General features: G+C 46.4%; 1 protein-coding gene across 1 annotated transcript in view; it reads left to right on the top strand.

Moving 5' to 3' along the window:
- FANCD2 (FA complementation group D2) overlaps window positions 1-20560 on the top strand; it is a 909275-nt gene that overhangs the window by 279317 nt on the left and 609398 nt on the right. Inside the window, exon 23 of the mRNA XM_078661284.1 lies at window positions 9799-9945. Coding sequence (XP_078517410.1) covers window positions 9799-9945 — 147 coding nt within the window. The remainder of the gene's footprint in view (window positions 1-9798; window positions 9946-20560) is intronic.

Raw genomic sequence — 20560 nt, 5'->3', positions numbered from 1 at the left:
CTGAATAGTTTGGAGTTTGTGTAGAAGAGTTCTGTTGATTCCGGCGTATAGGGTGTTGCCGTAGTCCAGTCTGCTGGTTATGAGCGCGTTGGTGGCGGTCCTTCTGCAGTCGGGGGACCTATTTGAAGGTTCATTTGCTTACAGTTGCAGTTTGCATTCCACTTATTTAGTATATAGTTTGGTCTCCCCCTGGAGACCAGTATATATGTGTGCTACTTACCTAATTTCATTGAAGTTTTTTCATGTGTATTGTTGATATCTCAGGTTAGGAGCTATACCAATGTGATAGTGATTGTGTTGGGTAATAAATAGGCTTATTTTTCATATACACTGTGTGGTTCTTTTTCATCTAACCTACACTATTGATTAAAGTTGGTGAAACAAGCTGCTTTATACTCATGCAAGATAGGCCTGAAAGCTGCTCTCCACAGCTACCACTATGAGAGCCTAAGGTTATCAAAGACCACTAAAATCACCATAAGAGTTGCCTGGATTAGTTCAAGTTGCAGCATTTCTTGAGGTGTGCACCATATACTAAGCCAGCCTCCTACACAGACCCAAGGATACTGTACAGAGGAGACGAAGGAGTGAACGTAGGCTGCTGCGTGGAGACTCCCTACAGGTTGAGGAAGAAGAGTCAGCAGGAAGGGGGCTCTCTACGGACATGGAAGGAGTCCATGATACATTCACTAAAAGTGCCAAAGACCAGATGAGACAGCAGGGCACGCTTTGGACTCAAGAGAGTCTGAGATGTCATTGTGGGCCGAGAGCGTGTATCCCCTTGCAGACTAAATCTCTGTCATGGAGCAGACTATGGACACAGGTCAACAACTGGCACAGCCAGAACCACAAGATCTGGGGAAAACTGAAATATGAACTGGCACCAAACATACCAGCCTCTCAAGATCTAACCAAGCAAATGACATCCCAGACACCCTTATATTAGGGATCAAGTTTGTGTTGTGACCCTTATCGGTCTTCTGTTGCCTTTTATTTGTTTTGATGTTACAAGTGTTAAAGTATTTTACATTGATCAGTATTTGGGGGGTGGCCGAGAGACCTCTCCTCTTGCACACAGCTATTTCTGTTTGATGAAGTGGTTTAGTGATGCAGAAAGGTCTTGGGGAGTGGAGTTGGCGGGGAGGGAGGTTCTGTCCCTTTTGTTTCTGTTTGGTCGCACAGGCCTTTGGAGGGCTGCTGCACTACGGACACATCAGGGCTTCATTAGTTTTCCACGTACCAATGAGATGCTTAGTAACCATGAACCATGACCCCTACCTTTACAGTAATGACATGGAATGTGAGTATGCCATAAGTTTAAATGGGGATTGCTGACACAGTATAGTAAACAAATGCAGCCTGACGTAGTCATGCATCAAGAGACCCACCTACAGGTCACTCACTGTGGTTTTCTCGGTAGGGACCCATATACCACCTTAGCCCATGCGGGCTACTCCTCTGGGTCTCGATGAGTGACAACATTCATCAAAAAGTCCCCACCTTTTCAAGTGGTGTGCAGATGGACGGACCACCTGGGACATTTTGTGTGAGTCACAGGGATGTGGGGCAGACATGAAATAACCCTGCATGTTGACTGCAGGCCTCTACCTTGAGTAAGGTGGTGGATACCCTTCTGGAAACGCCCTCATCTCTATGTGATAGGGGGTGACTTTAATGACCTAATGCATACATCACTAGACCGCTGTGGGACTCGAGGAGGACCGACATGCACCACCCCGTTGTCACATTTTTCTATCAATTTCGGACTCACTGATCTATGGCGCTGTCAACACCCACATGACAGACAATATTCCTATTTTTCAGGCGCCCATAAAGTGTGTTCTAGGTTGAACTATATATCTGTATCAGTGGGTAAGATAGATGAAATAGGACAGGCGGATTATCTAACCCGGGGACTTTCGGATCACTCCCCTCTTCTGGTGTGGTTGGGAACAAGATTCCCTGGTCTTTGACCGGAGACATTACCCGTCTCGTTCCCAGGCGCCAACTCAGATCGCTGTGAAGACAGCCGTACCCGCCGTTCCTCACCCAGTACCAGGATTATCCGTTATGGTTACCTTCCTCTTACCCGTAATTGCCGGGTCGGAATTATCACCGGCAACGCGAGAACCCCATATTTTGGAACCAAACAGCCCTGATGAGTCACGGGCCCAGTGCCCGCTTGACGAAACACGTGTCGGCTGGTTGTTTTGTTTCTCGTTGATGTCACTCTTCCAGAAAAGGAAGAGTTAATACACTGCATTTGGAAATAAACCACACATGTGGGTGTACCTTGTTTAATTTTATTTTACTTTGCTCTGGACCATTGATGACTTTCTAACGTATTTAATAACACTTGTGCACAGGAATTTTTGTTGTATTTATTGAGTGGGCCCTGGCCACTCTCTACAGAGGTTTCTTGGGGTCTCCTCTGACTTGTAGCACCGTCCAACAATACTTCTGTACATCTTATACCTACCGCTACCAGCACAGGCGCCATTTATCCTGTACACACAGAAACCCCACTCAGAACCCTTGAAGATTCCCTGGTCTGGCGGGGTGGCGGCTTAATGCCTGGGACCTGCTGGATGGCAAGATCCTAAAGGGTATTCGGGCTGATACAGAAATTTTATTTTCAGAAAATGAAAATTCTGTCTTTTTCGGGGCTGTATTGGGGGAAGCTTACAGAACAGTTTTACATGATAAGGCTCAAAATTGACTTGCATGGAAAAAAAGAAATGGGATTGAGACATTAGAACGCCTTGAGCAGCAGATACTCCATTTAGAGTGGCAGGCAATCGATAGGATAGATCCTTTGGTCGCGGTAGATAGTTAGAAACATTGAGACTAGAATATCGCGACCTGCCTTTGGATACAACTAGGAAACAAAAGACTGGTGTCATTACACCAACTCTACGAAGTTGGTGAAAATACGGTGAAACTTCTTGCCTGGTTTGGCAAGAAAGAGTTACAGGCCAAATGAGTGCTGGAAATTGTCTCCAACCCAGGAATGACTTAAACATTTTTTTTTAATCCATTCACAGATTAGAAGGCGTTCTATGAGGCACACACTCACAGTAATCCCTCAGAAATATTAGACTACCTGGTGGTCATACCGACCCCGATGTTGGGAGAAGAGGAGGCCAGGGGGTTAGAGGAAGACCTAGCGTTAATAGAAATACTGGAGGCTGTTGCTAAACTACTCCCAGGTAGGACCCCGGGCCCCATCAGTATACAGGCCAAACTATATAAACGCTGCATACATTTATTGAGCCCCCACTTCCTGTGTCTTTACCAAGATTCTTACAAAGACGGTATCCTTCCCCTTGACCTCTGGACAGCTATGATCATGGTTATACATAAAGATGGTAAACCCAAAGATAAATGTGACTCATATCGTCCTATCTCCCTACTAAACACTGAGGTTAAATACTAGCTACAATTCTTGCCACTCGTCTCTAGCACATTTCATCAGTTATATACAACGATAAGTCCAAGTTTATACTGAGTCGTGCTACCTGGCTGAATCTCCACAGGACACATAATTGGCACATGAAGGTTAAGGACCGTGATGCCTGTCTATGAACGCTGAAAAAGCGTTTGATGTGGTGCATTGGTCATTCCTGGGCTGTACGCATGCTATGCTAAATCTGGGTTTGGACCGAAATTTCAGAGATGGGTCTCTTTATTATATAATGCACCAGTAGCTGCGGTAGAAGTCAATAGTAGATTGTCGTTGAGCTTTTTAGTCTGCCGCTGGACACAGCAGGGATGTCCTCTCTCCCAAGTCCGTTTCGCACTTATTATTTAATCTTTGGCTCATGCTATATGCACTCATCCAGAGGTTTGAGGCTTTCAAATTACTCTCAATGATGGTATTTAGGAGAAGATCTCGCTCTATGCAGATAACATTCTCCTAAATGTGACAGACCTCTTGACAACCATACCCATTCTCTTTCACATTATAAAGGAACAGGGTATACATTCTGGATATAAGATCAATTGGAATAAGTCCACAGTGTACGGACCGGGTCATAACCCTTCCTGGCCTCCTCTACCCGGGAACTTACAGGTGGTTACCGAGGGCATTAAATACCTGTTTATTTTTATAACACCGCACAAGGAGGTATGTTGACATTGCAAAAAGGATATTTTACGTACCTACTGTTGTGCAGGATGGACCTGGTATTCGTGGTGAGTTTCACCCACTATCAAGTTGTGGTCCTTCTGTTTAGGCTGACATCCCACGCCTTGAGTCTTTTCTAAGATGTTGGCAGTGTTCGTGGCGCATCTCCAAACAACTGGTATACCCATAGTTTGACAATTGGGTGCTGGAGGCCGAATCGCCACAACTGGTGTCAGACCACGTGAGGGCCATGGTTTCACTTCTGTTCAACTTGGGGTTTTTGATCATCATGCGCAAATTCCACCTGGAACCAGTGCAATGCCTCATCTTCGTCAGAACATTGTTGGTCTTAGAGCCTTCTGCATCCCCAGGGCATTCAGGATATGATCCCGATGTTTCAGTAGGGAAGCGGGAGAGTCTTCAACCTGATAAGCCTTTGCCTATTGGCCTCTTAGCTTCCTGCATCTTGTTGGCCACCTATGATCATGGTTATACAATAGCACATGCGTGCCCTCCCTCAGTGATGTCGCCTTTTCCAGTGGGTCAGCAAGAGGGGCATATTTCCAGACAGTTTTGGGATTTTCCCTGAAGGCTGCAAAATATCTTCGCTGGTAGTCCGTGTCAGGGAAGTTCTTGAGTGGGTGACCTCTCTGCCCTCCCAGTAAAAGCCACAGTGATGTCAGCTGCCTCCATTCTAGGGTGGAATGCACATCCGCAGGATTGGGAGATCAGAGGACTGTGGTCTCCAGTAATGCAGATGTTTCATATCAACCTGATTGAGCTTTGGGCAGTCTGTCTGACACAGAATCCGTTCTTGCCATCCCTTTGCGGTTGTTCAGTTCAGGTAAAAGCATGACCGCAATCTGGTACAAACAAGACAGTGTGAACTCACGCGGTCTCTGTTGAGAAGCATTGAAGCTTGGGATTGGAGTCAAGCACACAAGATACATTTGGTGGTCGATCAGTCGGGAGGTACACAAACATCAGGTCTGAGCACCTCAGGTAACATTACATGGCCGACCACAAGTGGTGGTACAGTCCAGAAGTGTCTCAGTATGCCTTTGGGGCATAGCTCAGGTGGTTCTTTTCCACCAGGAGAATGCTCATTGCCAGCTGTTTTGTGCCCTCCAGTTTTCATATACAGGGAGCTCAAGGGAATTTTTCCATCTAAAATGGGACTTTACTTTCGACACATTTATCCCATCCAACTTGATTCCTTGGTGCAGAGGAAATTGAGTCAGGGCTGAAGGCAGATGATTCTGATTATGCTGGACTAGCTGTGGAGAGTATTGTACGCAGGTCTGTTGGATTTTTTTTTGTGTGTCCTGTTCCTCTTCTACTAAGAGTGTATCTCCTCTTGCAGTAGGAGGGGCAGGTTCTGCACCCTAACCTCCAGATTCCTCACCTTCATGCCTGGTGATTATGCAGGGCAACTTGAGGTCATTTGATTTATCTGCAGACAATGGTGGTGTCATTTTATCTGAGCATTGCCCCTCCATGAATTCTGTCTATTCTGAACTTTAGTGCTGTTTTGTGATTAAAAAAAAATAGTTGACCCTCTTAAGGCACATCTGTGAAATATGTTGGTTTTCTCTTGCCCTTCAGTGTTTAGTTTCTGCCGAATGTTACTCCATTCCATGAGGATCAATCACCTTGTATCCCTACCGGGCTCTCAGCTTTTACGTGGTTAGGATCTGGGAATTCTGGGTGGGCAACCAGCTGTTCCTGGTTATGTTGGTTCCAAGAAGGGCAAGGCTGTCTAGAAAAAACACTTTCCACAAGGATTGTACTATAGATTAAGGTCTGTTATGCACTTGTCCACAAGGAACCCCCTGAAAGTATTGGGGCCCATTCTACAAAACCCGCCTCTTTAGTTTCATCCAGGGTGTCCCCATATTGACATTGGTCGAGCACCGTCATGAGCTTCAGTCCACACCACTACCAGACATTACTGGCTTCTTTTTTTGTTAAACTTTATTTTGCGTTTTCTGTTGTACGATACAAACATATCGGGTCATCCATCGCGTATATAGAGCATTTTGCAATTATTCCATTGCACAGGACAAATGCCACAGAAATAATTATGGGTAAAACCATACCATACAGACAGCAGCTCAGATAAATTGATATGAATAAGTGTGATATGGAAGCGGAGATGCCCCCTGTTTGTTCTGCAATGTCATATAATGCTCCACAAAAGGGTGCGTCATGTATGGCAAAGGTATTCACAGTGACTGTGTGCTGCCAGAAGGGGCTAATGTGAGGAGAATGGTTGCCAAATATCTTGGGCTCTGGAGGTGGGCGGCTGTAGGGCTGCATGGAGCTCACTGTTTGTATTGAAGTATATTAGACGTTTGATCAACATTTCCATGGTGGGTGAACGTTTGTTTCCCCACTGTACAGCAATTTCTATTTTGGCAATGAGTAGGGCAATTGCTACAAAGCGACGCAATGATTTAGGTACACCCTGAACAGAGCCCAATAGGTCTAATAAGGGGGAGGGCTCAATGCAAATTGTGTAATACGGGCAAGCGTAGTGAAAACTTATTGCCAATATGATGCAATCTTTTAATATAGGTCCACGTCATGTGGGTAAAATCTGCGAATATGGTTTGTCCTTTGGGGCATTCAGATGTTCAAGATGGGTCTATGTGATATATAGTTTGGCTGAAGTCACATATGCTCGCCGTAAAAATGTATAATGTAATAGCTTATGACGATGATCGAGAGATACTAAGCATGTTGCATACTATTTTTGATCGGGATGAGAGTGACCGAGGTCTTTTTCTCTGGCAGCCCGTAGTTTAGAGTCGCGGGTGGGAAGGTATAGTCTCGAAATTAAAGGAGCTCTGTCCGAATCAGTGATAATCAGTGTTAAAGGTAGGAATTCCTCTAGCTCCAGCAGGTAGGTTGGAACCTGAGCCCTAAGTTCTCCCTGAAGACGCTGCAGGACAAAGTTACCCATATAGGGGCTGTCTAGAAAGCCTGCATTTTCCGTGCGGGAGAATACATGCCCATTAGGAAATAGATCTCCAAATGTATGCAATGAGTATCCCGAGAGGGTCTGTTGGACCAGTGTTTCTTGTGTAATTGGCAGCCAGGGGTTCCAAAGCAGTTTGTTTCTGAAAAACAAAAAAAAATGCCACCAAACGCTGTGAATTTTCTCCCAGGGTGTGGGAGCCATCGTTTTTTTCTGGTCATGACAGCCATGTTTTACCTGGCGATGATGTGCAGAAAAAAAGATGACATTCGACTGTCCTTTGTCAATAGGGTGGACGGTTTGATTCTCTTTCTCCAGTGGATCCTATTCTGTGAAGCTGTTAGAGTAATGTATTATAGCAGGGTGAGCGGGGACACCGCCATCAGAAAACTTATGATCCACCAGACTTGTAATTCATGGTTCTCAGACCGTTGGCTTGTTCGTCTCCAACTTATTTCTTTTTCCTCAAGAGAGGGGTATTCATGACCTTTTAGTGCTGTCTGAGCCCCCAGTGGCTTAAACACCTGGAGGGCCATTTTCTAAGAGTTGATGTGTCATCTGCTATCACGCATGATCTTCTGTGGTGGTTATTCACTCCCATTCTAGATTTGGTCTCCTATTTTGTTTACTGCCTACCCAGATGAGTATGGTGACAATGTATCTTCCCTCAGTTGGTGAGGGCATTTGGACAACAAAATATAGAGTTAAGTTCTGCTGCAGAGCAGATATTGCACATCAGCATATTGGAGCAGGGGGTGATTTGTGTGATTCTGAAGTGCTCGCTGCCTTCGATTGGTGGACTGACGATTCAGGTGCTCATGGACAACACTATTGCAATACAGTATATGACCAAGTAGGGCAGTATGGTTCAGGCTTCTTCCTTAAGAAGCTCTACAAGTATGGCCCCTGTTGAATTGTGTTTTTTCCGGTTGTAATTCACTGAGTGGGCAGGCAGAATGTAAAGCATAAATGATATGCAATTAACAGTCTCTGCATTTCAGACCGCCAATAGGACCTTCCTGTGGAGTTGATTTGTTTCTTGAACTGCTTTCCTTGTTTGCTCTTGATGATTCTAATGACAGTGTGATTTGAGCCTATACAGAACTGGTTGAGGTTGTTTACTTAAAAAAAAAAATTGCAAAGACTTCAGCATGAAGAGTTGGTAAACAATAATGTTATCAGTAGTTTCACCATACTGTATGTTTTTGTTCTGTCCGAAGTGATCTCTCTTCTCCTCATGGCTCAGTTCATCACTTTGCTCATTTTACTCCCCCCCCCTCCTCACCCTTGTAACGAGGAGAAGAGTTTCTGGTGGTTGGACCCTAGAAGGTTTGTAGCTTTTTATGGATAGTATGGAGGAGAGTTGTTTAGATCATATTTGTGTTAGTTGTGCATAGCCAAAAAAGGTTATCGCTGTTCACATGTGTGCACTTTCATGCTGGAATTTGCATTAAGGTCTTGTATGGTAAGATATCCAGGAGTGGAGTATAGGGTATTTTGGTAGATCAGTGTGTTGTGTGACTTCCTTTTTTGTGTTACTGTCTTCAGACCCTTCTCAGAGGTTGACATTCTCAGAGTACTCATTGAAAAGGTGAGAAATCTCATAGAAAAACAAGTTACTTTCAGTAATCAATTCTCAACTGTGTCTTCATGCAGATTCCTCCAGTCTTCCCCACTTTGATCAATTGGTTCTTAGCTTTGGTTCTTTCGATACATTTCCATGGCAATAATCAATTGACTGGGTGGTCGGTATGCTGCTCTGGTTCCATCCCATCGCTTCATAGTCTATGTTATTCCTCGTGTGAGTGGAAAACCTAAAGAACTGATAGCAGCACATCAAGTGGTTCTTCATAAACCCCATGTCATTATGTCCGGAGACAAAGTCGAGCTGCATCTAGAAGGACATGGCTTCACTTACTACTGCAATAGTGCTATTGGTAGGATGACTTTCATAATCCAGTTTCGCACTTGGCGAGGTTCAGAAGGTAAGTAATCTGTGGGAAGATGGACTATCCACTTGAAACACTGTTACTGAAGGTAAGTAGCTTATCTTATTTTTTGGCATGTTGTAACACATTATGAATTACAGACTGCTTTGATAGTGGCTCAAGATAGTTACTTTCAATAGATTACAAGCTGAAGTTTTACAATTTTATTTCACTGTACAGGTTTACCATTTCGTCAAAATATATGCCCACATAGTCTCCCTTTCATACCAAGGTTTTAAAGACCAAAGGATACAAATGATTTGGGGAAACAGTGGTGGTGTGACTCTGTACTAATAAGGAATTGAACATTTCTTATATACAGCCATGAAACCCACTGTGACTTGCAATGTTCTTATTACATACAGCGTGGGTTATTTCTCGAATCTGCTGGATCTACATTGTGGTACCATCTTATTGACTGCCATGCTTGCTAGAATCTTATCAGCTCAAAAATATACAAATGAATGTTCAAATTGCAACTCTGTAATCTTTTGATTCCAGTATACAATCTAATGACAAAATGGAAAACAATGTAAAATGTATTTGGAAGAAGTGAAGAATGGGTTGCACACAATTTTGATCTGGACTAGTTACTAGCAAGCTATACACCTTTTTATGTTTGCTTTCCTGATTTCCTCACTTTACACTGATTTCCACTGATCAGATTTTCTCTGTTTTTTTACCTTAGTGTTCTTTTTTTGCAGGAACTTCCTATTTCCGCTCAAAGACATGTTTAATTTAGATGATGAGGAGAGACAGGGAGCTATTGTCATCAACCTACTGCCACTGCTTCACCAAGATTTCCTCAGTCAAGGTCTTGATAGAAAATCCTCTGCCGACAAAGGGCAAAAGTGAGTGTTCTTTTATTGCTTGTTTATATCAGGTATGTGGTAAATCCTTGATAGTGATCATTGCTTTGATTTATATGGAGAAATTTAAAATGTATTGTGTAAGTTCCCTTCCCCATAACATTGTATGTTTAGTAGTACAAGTTTTAAATTAGTGCTCATGTAAGTCATAGGGGATTTCTGGCATTTTTAAAGATATGTGCTTTGTAGTTTTCAGCCTTGTTCATGACTCTTACTCTTCAGTAGCTGCCATAAAGTGAGAGTTATCCACAGGCTGCAGTACTATGAGCTATGCAATATTTTTCTTGTAGGTGTTTTTGAGGTAAGGAATAACCATGTGGCCAGCTGTAGCTCAGGTAACGTCTGCACCTGGCCCATCATATAACTCTCTCACAGAGCCATACAGTACATCACACACTGCCGCCTTTCAGGAACCCTTCTTGTACATTGCTTCAGTGGCTCCCATTTGTATGTGAGGCAGTTGCTCTCTGACATGATATCAGAATCCTCAACTCCAGAAATAGGTTCAGCAAAGAAGAAACTGAAAACAATGAAGCTTTTGGACCACGCAGTTTAATAAAATTAAGAAACTTGGCATTTTTGCTAGATGCTGACAATGGAGAGGCATGAGGAGTTGTTTATCATCTTCAAGCCCAGCTAATTTGTCACAGATGAATTGCTCTATAAATAACACAAATTCCAATCTTCTAGGAAACAACGAAATGGAGTATCATTGCGTATAACGTTACAAACATTGGCCTCTTTTATTGAATCTTCCGGTAACAATTGGAAAATCCTATTAATATAGAAAGAAACTTATGCCGGGAGTGTAATTTGAATGCTTCTTTTGCAGCATTGCGTGCATCTGTATTTTGCACCACCCCTCCTCAAACCCCGACACCGCCACCACGACTTCCAAAAGCTACAAAATGATACACCGAAACTGCACCAACAAACACGGCGGAGACATCACCATCATCTTGAAGGAAACCATCCGATGCATCACAACCAGCGACGGCCCACACCACTCATGGAACACCTCAACTTCCAACTACAGATTGATGCTACGACCACAGTAAGAGGCACACTCGTATACAGACCCCATGTCCCTGACCAGCTTTCTGTCACGCCATCTCCAACTTCCATCGCTTCCCTAGACGTAGACTCCTACCACTACTCCGTACCCGGTAACCTCAGTTTCTACATTGATTACCCAATCTGATAGAGACTTCTAACTGCAGATTCCTTACCTTTGTATTACCAGGGGTCAGGCTGGATCAGGAAACTTTTGCATGAGCAGTACCCTTTGCACATGCCGTCGGGTGGCTCCATTCGGCTCAACTTGACACCGGTTATGACGTTGCGGTCACCTATCTAGGCGCCACCTAGGTACGCGGACGTCAGTTCTTTTCTTTGTGTGTCAGTTAAACGCCGATCTGGGAAGAGCTACCCCTCTGTTTCTTTTTGACAGGTTTTTTCAACTTTTTGTTGACTTCTTTTTTCTTGTGTCGAGTATGTCTTTTAGAAAGACCATGTTCAAACAGTGTGGAGCCTGTCAATGCACCGTGTTGGTAACCAACATCCACCTTGTCTGTCTCTGGTGTCACAAGCACGACTCAGTCATGCTCGGAATGTCGGGCCATAACCCGAAGGCCTGTGGTAGCAGGTTTTAAAGGTCCACCCCGTCATGGCAGTCGACACTGGCCAGCGAGACTCCACGGAGCTCCAAGTCCTCTACCTCTCACTCAAGGTCTTCGGGACACTCAGGCAGAGTGACAAGAAGAAAAAGTTGTTCAAGCGGACTTCATCTTTCCCTCGACTGTCATCTGTAAGAAGCACCAACACTCTAGGCACAGTTCTGTGAAGAAAGGGTCAACTTCGCGCCTCCCCTCGGTTCCGGGAGCCGGAATGACCCATGCTCAAATCAAAGAGTTTAATGAGGCCGACCCCTCAGGTGAGCCTTTGGGCCCCGCTGGGTCGGAAGGGACCCCATTGGATTTGACGCAGTCGGCTCCGGCCACGGCACTGGTGTGGCCTCATGGATCAGATCTGGGACAACGCCAGTTGTGCCAACGCTACCTTCCCTGCGGTCAGACCTGAAGTCGGTGTTGCCGGCACCTGCCCCATCCTCATCCCCGATTAGTTGGATCGGCGTCGCTCGACGCAGACTCTGGGTGACCCCAGAGGTTCTATTTTATCGCCTGGTCAGTTTCAGGACTTGTCACGCATGGGAGAGGATTGGGAGTGGTCTATGGACCCTTTGGAACACCAGGATGTGTCTGTGGAACAGATGGACTGGTATGAGGAACTTTGGGAGGCCAGTGGACTGGACACATCCCAGATACTGGCATGCTTTATCCTCCAACTGTGGCTACAGAGAACAGGGGTTCCTATGCCATGGTGGTAATGAGGGCAGGTGAGGTCCTTGGACTAGAGTTGCCCTCTGTGCAGTTCAGGAGTAATCTCCTGACCAAAGTGCCTCAGCCTGGGGCTTCTACATCTGAACCCCAGTTTCCCTTTAATGAGGCACTTACTGATTTCCTACTAGGCATTGGTCTAAGCCTAGCACATGGGCTCCTGTGAACAGGACAATTGCACGCTACCAGCGCCCTGCTCCGGGGGACCCAAGGTTCCTCGGCCAACACCCCACCCCTGAGAGCTTGGTGGTTCAGGCTCCTACTTCTCATGGCACATTCCCTTCCGCCCCTCTGGATAGGGAATCCAAGAGACTCGAAACACCTGGGAAGATGTTTTCTTCTGCCATTCTGGCATTGCGGTCGGTGAATACCGCATGCTTATTGGGCCTTTTCTCCCACTCTCTTTGGGAGACAGTTGTGCAAGTGTTGCCACAGGTCCCAGAGGAGGCCTGGGCCGTACTCCCCCAGGCAGTGAAGGACAGGAGAGATGCAGCAAAATTCATTATTAGGTGAGGTTTTGATACAATTGACTCGCTGGACAGAGCGGTTTCATCAACAGTGGCCTTACGGCGTCATGCCTGGCTGAGAGCGTCTGCCTTCTCAGTCGATGTCCAGGCTAATTTGATGGACATGCCTTTTGACAGGTCTCGTCTCGTTGGAGTGAAGGCAGACCCGGCCTTGGAGCACTTCAAGGATTCTCGTGCTACAGCCAGATCCTTCGGCTTCTCAGTTACAGCACGTAGCCAGTCTAGCTTGCGCCCCTTTCGTGGCAATGGAAGGGTTTTCCAGCCACACCAACCGTACCCCAGCCACGGTCCTGCGCAGACTTCTCAAGTTGGGCGAGGTCGCCGTTTATTCCGACCTCTGAGTAGAAGCCAGAAGTCGTTGTCCAACCAGCCCTCAGCAGTCGCTGCCTCCAAGCACTCCTAGTCCAATTCTGCAAGACCACGCTTCTCCAGTCGGTGGGAGAAAATATCATCTCCTCCACTGGAGGTCCATAACATCGGACAAGTGGGTCTTGCAGATTATTCAGGAGGGCTATTCTCTGCCAATTCCTTTATTTTTCTCCTCCTATTCCGCCTCTTGAACGGCTGGCGGAGGATCATTTAACTTTACTCCAAGAGGAAGTTACGGCTCTCCTGGCGAAGGGGGTGTAGTAAAGAAGGATCTGCTTTCATGGTTACCCTCACTTTTTGCTTGCTGACAGTATGTTTTAGACTATTCTGACTGGGATCCTGCTAATAGAGACCCCAGTCACTGTGCTTCCTCCCTAAATTGACTATGGTAAGTACTTCTGTACCTCCATAATTGGCTACTGGTCTACCTCTGTAAATCCCTAGTATATGGTACTGAGGTACTGACACACTTTAACAAGAGCACATCGGCACGCATAGTGTACGTGATAGCGCCTTGTTATACTGCTTTTAATTAGGACAGGAGACCCCCAGAATACATTTTGTCCGTTCTAGGTACTCCCAGCCCTATTTTATCTCACTCACAGCATCTACACTATTGGGCCCCACACCCGCACTTCACCATACGGCAGTTGGATAGAAGATCTCCGACAAAGAGCCCCTTTTTAGGGAGCCCGTTGGGGATTGCACTGCCGTCCCAACGAGGAGCAGCCCATATGATGAAGCATGACACCTGAAAGGGTGTGTGAGGGCATTATGATCCAACAAATGGATCCCCACTACTACCCTCTCTAGGGAATAGTGAGATCCAACCACTTGCCGTCTCCAAACAGCTACGGTTTTTAGAGAGGAACAACATAGACATTTTTTTTGTATTACTGAGGTACCCAGGGCATAGGTACACCAAGGGTCTCCCAACGGCTGCAGCATGTATTGTGCCACCCATGGGAGACCACTCAAACTGCAACTACAGCCCTATAATTGCACTCTGTGTGAGTTAGTGCTAGCACCCCTCACGACAGATATACGTTTTCTTGTATCTGAGGTGACTGCACTTAAAACCTGTAATTCACCCACTCTGGCAGGCCTTTCAGTCCTAAAGGCAGGCTGCTTGGCTAGAAGTGTAAGGGTGCCCTTGTGTGAGCAGGACACACCTACAAACCCCAAAATCGATTGTCCTGGCTTTGTAAGTGTAATCAGCTATTTTAATACATACAGTGGACATCAGTCATTACAAGATGTCTAACTATATAGTGGCTGCACTGAACCCGACCAATTTGGGGTATCATCAAACATAATGGAATCATACCCCAACACCGATTCATGTGTTGGAAGTATAATCCCATGTACTGTGGGCTCACTTGGGGTACCCCTCTTGTACTCCCGGTTACAGCCTTTTAGGGTCTGACAGCAAGCTAGTGCTGTTGCCGACCATAGACACAATTCTGCCCTCCTGCTGCGGTGTCAAGCACGAGGAGGGGATGGTGAAACAATGGGTTTCCTGTCGCAGGGAGGTGTGACCACCTCTCCAGACTGGACTTGATGTATTGCGCTGGGGTGGGGGGGGGCTTGCCAGCGCCACCAGACTGCTTTGAAGTATACATTTGGTGTCCACCTTGTATACTTCAGTTTGAACTGGTTCCGGGAGCACCTGGCTCCCGCTCTGGCGCGAAACTGGACAAAGGACATGGTAGTATCCTCCCCTCTGTCCATCCCCTCCTCTGGGAGGGACCCCTGAGTTGTCCTAAACCCTTTCCTAGGGTATTTAAGGGCTTACCTTTGGGTGGGTCCTCGGATTCGACATGGGACAAGAGTCAAGTCTGAAGCCCCGTCACTCTTCGACGTCTGGACACTTGCACTTCGCCTGGAACTGAGACTGCGTCAAGGAAGGCTCCTGGTCTCACTGTTCTGCAAGTCTTCTTCGTCGTCAGTGTCTTTGCTTCTTCCAGGATCTTCACCAGACCTGTTGGCATCAAGGACACTCAAAGTAATCGCCCTTGGAGTGAAGGAGTCACTCCCCTGCATCTACAGGCACCCCAACTAAGCTGACCGGTCTGCTGCTCCTGACGTCCCATGGACTTCGAAAGTCTCAGCAACACAGATGGTGGTTCTGTAACTCCCTTGAAGCCTGGCCTGTCCTCTCTGCAATTTTGAGGCCAGTATCCCTCGTCAAAACCGCTGGGACCAAACCCCTGTGCAACGCGTCGACTTGTCGGTGCCACGGCTTGTTGGCTTTGCACTCCAGAGATCTTTGGGCTAAAAGAAGTGCAAGCCTCCAGCATCTCTTCCCGCCAAGTAAAGCGCCTTCACTGCATCCTCTGCGCCTTCCTTCTTGGTGAGCAGCCTGTGGGTGCTCTTGAGGGTCGTCTTCTGCTTCAGTGGGCTCCCCTGCTTGTTTGGGGCCTGCTCTGACACCCCTGCATGTGAGGAGTCCCTTGTACCTTGCTGGTCCCCACGTTGCTCCTGCTTCGCTTTCTATTCCTGTTGCTGCTGCCAAGGCTTGTTGGTGCTCCTTCCGGACAGCCACCTCAGGTTCTCGACTTCCAACGTGGGACAGCTCTTACACGGCTCCTGGTCTTCCTCAGTGTTGTCTGGTTCAAACAGCTGCAGAGACAAGGTCACCATCAACTCACTTGAACCTTCCGTCATCTGTGTCCTAGAGAACCTGAACGACTTTGACTTCACACAACTGTTCACCGAACCCACGCACAGAGCCGGTCACACACTTGACCCTATTTTCACCTCCAGCGAAAGAATCAAATTAAGCCACGTCACAGAACTCACCTGGACCGACCATCACCAAGACCACAGCTCCTCTCACTGCAGCTAGAGCAAGGTAACTGAGACACAGTGGTCACAGGCCTTCATCACCACCCAACCCGAAGTCTCATCAGACCTCGACCAGACCGCCTGGAACTTCTCCTCATGGATCACCATATTTGCTGACAGTTGCTCCGATTAAACTAGCAAAAGCCAACAAAACCTCAAAAGAAGCCCGCTGGTACACCCCAGAGCTCAGAACCACCATGTGCAACTGATACAGACTCGAGAAATGTTGGCTCACCACGAGGAACCTCCTCCGACAGAGCAGTTTACAAAGCAGTCCTCAAAAACTACCACCTGCGCATCTAGGATGCGAAGAGAGTGGCCTTCACTGCCCACATCAATACAGCGGCTAAGCACACAAAAGGACTCTTCAAAAAAATCAAGGAATTTGCCAACCCAACAGCTTCGCAGAACACCATCCAATCCTCCCAAGAACTCTGTGACACCCTCCCCGGCTACTTTCACAGCAAGGTCGCCACAATCTACAACAACTTCTAGCGCCAACCTACAGCCCTCAACCTTGACAGCCTCAACTAACCAGTGCACACCAGTCGAATGATCACCATCTGGTCAGTCAGTCAGTCAAATACACTTTATTCGATTTATAAAAATCATAAAAGGCATAAAAACATTTTTGTACACGTATAAAGTTATTTGATACATTTTCATTTTCAGCATGTGCAATACAATAGGTCAAAGGGATAAAAACACATAAATAACATGATTAAAAATTCATTATGTCACAGACTGTGGGGCGTTATGCAATTTAATCCTGGATGCCGCCACTAAGAAATTAGCCACACAAAATGTGATGCGGACGCTGCTCAAAGACTGGAGGAAAACTAATGCCGGCCTCACTTGCGTAAACCCAGCCTCATTCAAAATAGGCCGCAGGTATTTTTTTCTGATGTCCGAGAAGAGCCCGCAAAACATTACAAAATGCATAGTGTCTTGGGTTGAAAATTGGTCACAAGTACAAGGGGTGGCTAAATCTGGTTTGACCCAAGTTGGATAATTGCCCAAATAAAAATGAATCAAATTAAATCTAAACTTTACCAATAAAAACCTATGAAATGGCTTTGTGACAATCATGAGGTATTGCACGAGTGAGGTAGAACCTAATAGCATATAATGGGATCGCACAGTGGGTTTCAACATTTCCCTTTCCTCCCTGGCTAGACTGGCCCTTTCCATGAAATGTTTTTTGACCAGATTTACATCCGCCTTCCTGATACAGGATGGTGACAGGAAGAGGCCCGGGCGTCCCAGATGTTCAAAGGATTTTCTCAAATACTCCAACCAGGGCACTTTGTGGGAATGGTCTAAGGACATTACATCTGCTAGAATCGCGTGATTAAGGGTTAGTTCCTTGTTAAGCCAGATTTTAAGCCAGAATGTTAACGGCGCCAGGTTAAGCCTGTCAGTGACATAGTCCAAGCCCATCTCCGCATGAGTCGAAAAGGTCGGAGTCGACTGGGGCACAGACAGCAAGGAACGCAAAAACCTGTTTTCTACCCTCTGGATTGTCTCTAAATGTACATATCCCCATAGAGCTGACCCATACATCGTTATTGAGATGCATTTAGCATTATAGACCTTGAGCAGGGCCTCCATAGGCCTGGCCCCCAACCTTTTTGTGAACCCCATGAGTGCCGTGGTTGATCTAGCCACGGATAGGCTCTTTGCCCTTACCTGAGGGCCCCAAGAGCCCCTCTCGTCAAAGAGCACCCCCAGGTATGGGAACACAGCTACCCTGGTAACCACCTCACCCTTACATTTAAAAAAGTTTGGTTTACCCCTGTTCCTATGGAATCCGACCACAATGGTATGAGATTTATTAGCATTCACCTTTAGGTCCAGCCTGTCCATAAATGCCCCAAAGGCATCAAGTAAAAGCTGCAGACCATTGCCAGTGCGGGCTATAAGGACGGCGTCATCCGCGTATAGGAGGGCAGGAATCTTTGCGTCTCCTATACGCGGAACGTCCCCATCCACCTCCTCCAGATGTCGACCCAGGCCATTGATGTAGATGGTAAAAAGGAGGGGGGCCAGAATACAGCCCTGGCGCACTCCACGCATAGATTTAAAGCGGGTAGTGCACCTTCCCTCGTTAGTGACCCGGATTTGGGAGAACAGCTCTTGATGGAAGGATGCCATAAATTTAACTAATGCCCCATCTATGCCAAGTTCCAGGAGGATAGCCCACAACTTGGTCCTGTTCACCAGATCGAAGGCCGAGGAGAGGTCCATAAAGGCCATAAATAGCGACCCCTCCTTGGCTACCGTGTACTTGGCGATCAGCATGTGCAAATTGGAGCACTGCTCCAGGGTACCTCTTTTCTCCCTGAACCCATACTGGATGTTTGATAGCCCCCCACATCCCTCAATACTGTCCCTCAGCTTGACCAGAAGGACTCTGCCTAAGATTTTTATTGCAGAATCTAGGAGGGATATGGGTCTATAACACCCTGGGTCATCGCGCCAGCCTTTTTTAAAGATCGGCACTATAATTGAGGTGGCCCAAGAAGTAGGCAACAGATTGCCGTTGGCAGCGTTAAATATATTAGACAATATTCTGGCCCAAAGCTTCGGGGAATGTTTATAAAAATCTACTGGCACCCCATCCGGCCCGAGGCTTTATTTTTAGTTGACTCTGAGATTGCTAGCTCCACCTCTGCTTCATTGAAGGTTACTGGTCCAGCCTCAGGGACTGTCCATGTATAGCCAGAGGCTTCTGAGTCCGAGTCACCGTAGACTGCTCTAAAGTGGCTCACATGTTTGTCATCGGGGATGACACAATCTGTGACACAATTGTCCGAGTCCAAGAAAAAAGGCTCATTGATTATTGTCCAAAATTTGCTGCTGTTACGGAGAACGTCTACTGAAAGTAGATTGTCCCAAGCCGCTGCCTTTATGTCGTCCTTCCGTTGTTTGATAGCTTGCTTGTACTCTCTCCTTAGCAGTGTTATGACCACCTTGTATCTCGGGTTATGTTTTAGAGCTGACATAAGTGCTCTGTGTGCTTTTGAACATTTAGTGTCGAACCATCGACGGTGATTATTTGCTCCCTGCCCTAATTTGGCCGTCAGATCTGTGGAGATATGTGTGCATATGGATTCAAAAGCCTCCATAATTTCATAGTTTGCTGCCCTCAGGTCCCCACAAATAGCCATATAACCCTCAATTTTTTGGAGGAGGTCTGCATAAAAGGTTTCAGGGACCACGTTTGCCCACTTTATCCTTCTCCCCTGATCCACGGGGCGTAGCGCTGACCTTATCTTAACAGGGCATGACATGGGTCCCATGAAATCCCCCCATTTTACCTCAAGTAAGACAGGATTGTGTTTGCTGAATGGGGAAACAACTGTTGCATAAAAAACAGCCCTGTGTAGGATACCTGAGGTCACAAATATATAGTCTATGACAGACCCAGGGTCTGAACCCTTGTAGGTAATTAATCTCATCTTCCCATCCGGGGTCGTTGGTTCAAATAGGTTAAAATTAGCTAGCAACTCTTCCAGTGCCTCTCCGGCCTTGGTATGCTCAAAATGGGTGGCCCCTAAACCAGGAGGGTCCATGGGGTCGCCTATGCTACACATGTTATTGCAGGGGTGAATATTAAAATCGCCCAATAGGACGCACTCGTCATTAGTGTTTTTGTCTTGACCGACTGAGAGTAAAAAGGATTCCAGGGTGGCAATATGGTCATTACCATTTTCCCTGTTCCAAGAATTATAAAAATTAATAAAGAAGGTTTTTCTGCTAGGGAAACCTCCCTTTCCACAATTAAAAGATTTGGTGAGCTACTATTGATTATTTTTAAAGCCCCCTTAAGTTTTAATGAAGAAGGAGAATAAGACCTCCCTTGGCTCTACCGGTGATGCTAGGAACTGCCGGAATGGCAAAGCTTGTAAAACCATCCAACCAGAAACCAGGCGAGGTGTCCCACGTTTCCTGCAGTGCTATAATGTCGTGGCTGATGACAAAGCTAACCCATGCGTCATCTCCTCTTTTTGCTCTGACCCCAGCCACGTTCCAACTAAGGATTTTACAAGCTATACCCTCATCGGAAATGGGGGCCTCAACCGTGGGAGCAGGCCTCATATCCGCCAGTCAATCAATTTCTTCTAGACCCGACAGAGGGGCAAAACGATTGCTCAGGACCGGCCCGCAACCCACAACGGGACTAAATACTGGATGGGGTATAGGTACCAGGGCTACAGTGTCTGTCCTTAGGGTATTAATGCGATCATGCACATCTGAACATATCCCTCCCGGTGCTGGGATCAACCCCCGCCTCCGTGTTGGTAGTCGATGGTCACCATGAGACTTTACTGAGGGGGGATAAAAATAACCCAAGGGGACTGGTCTCAATTGGTCTCATACTGAAATGTGTGAGCCGTCCCAGAACAGTCTATCTGCCAAATTGGCCCTGTCAAAATTGATTAAGACACAGTCCCC

This window comes from Lissotriton helveticus, chromosome 9, assembly GCF_964261635.1.
Source record: "Lissotriton helveticus chromosome 9, aLisHel1.1, whole genome shotgun sequence".
NCBI lineage: Eukaryota > Metazoa > Chordata > Amphibia > Caudata > Salamandridae > Lissotriton > Lissotriton helveticus.
This window is presented reverse-complemented; position numbering and strand designations above follow the sequence as displayed.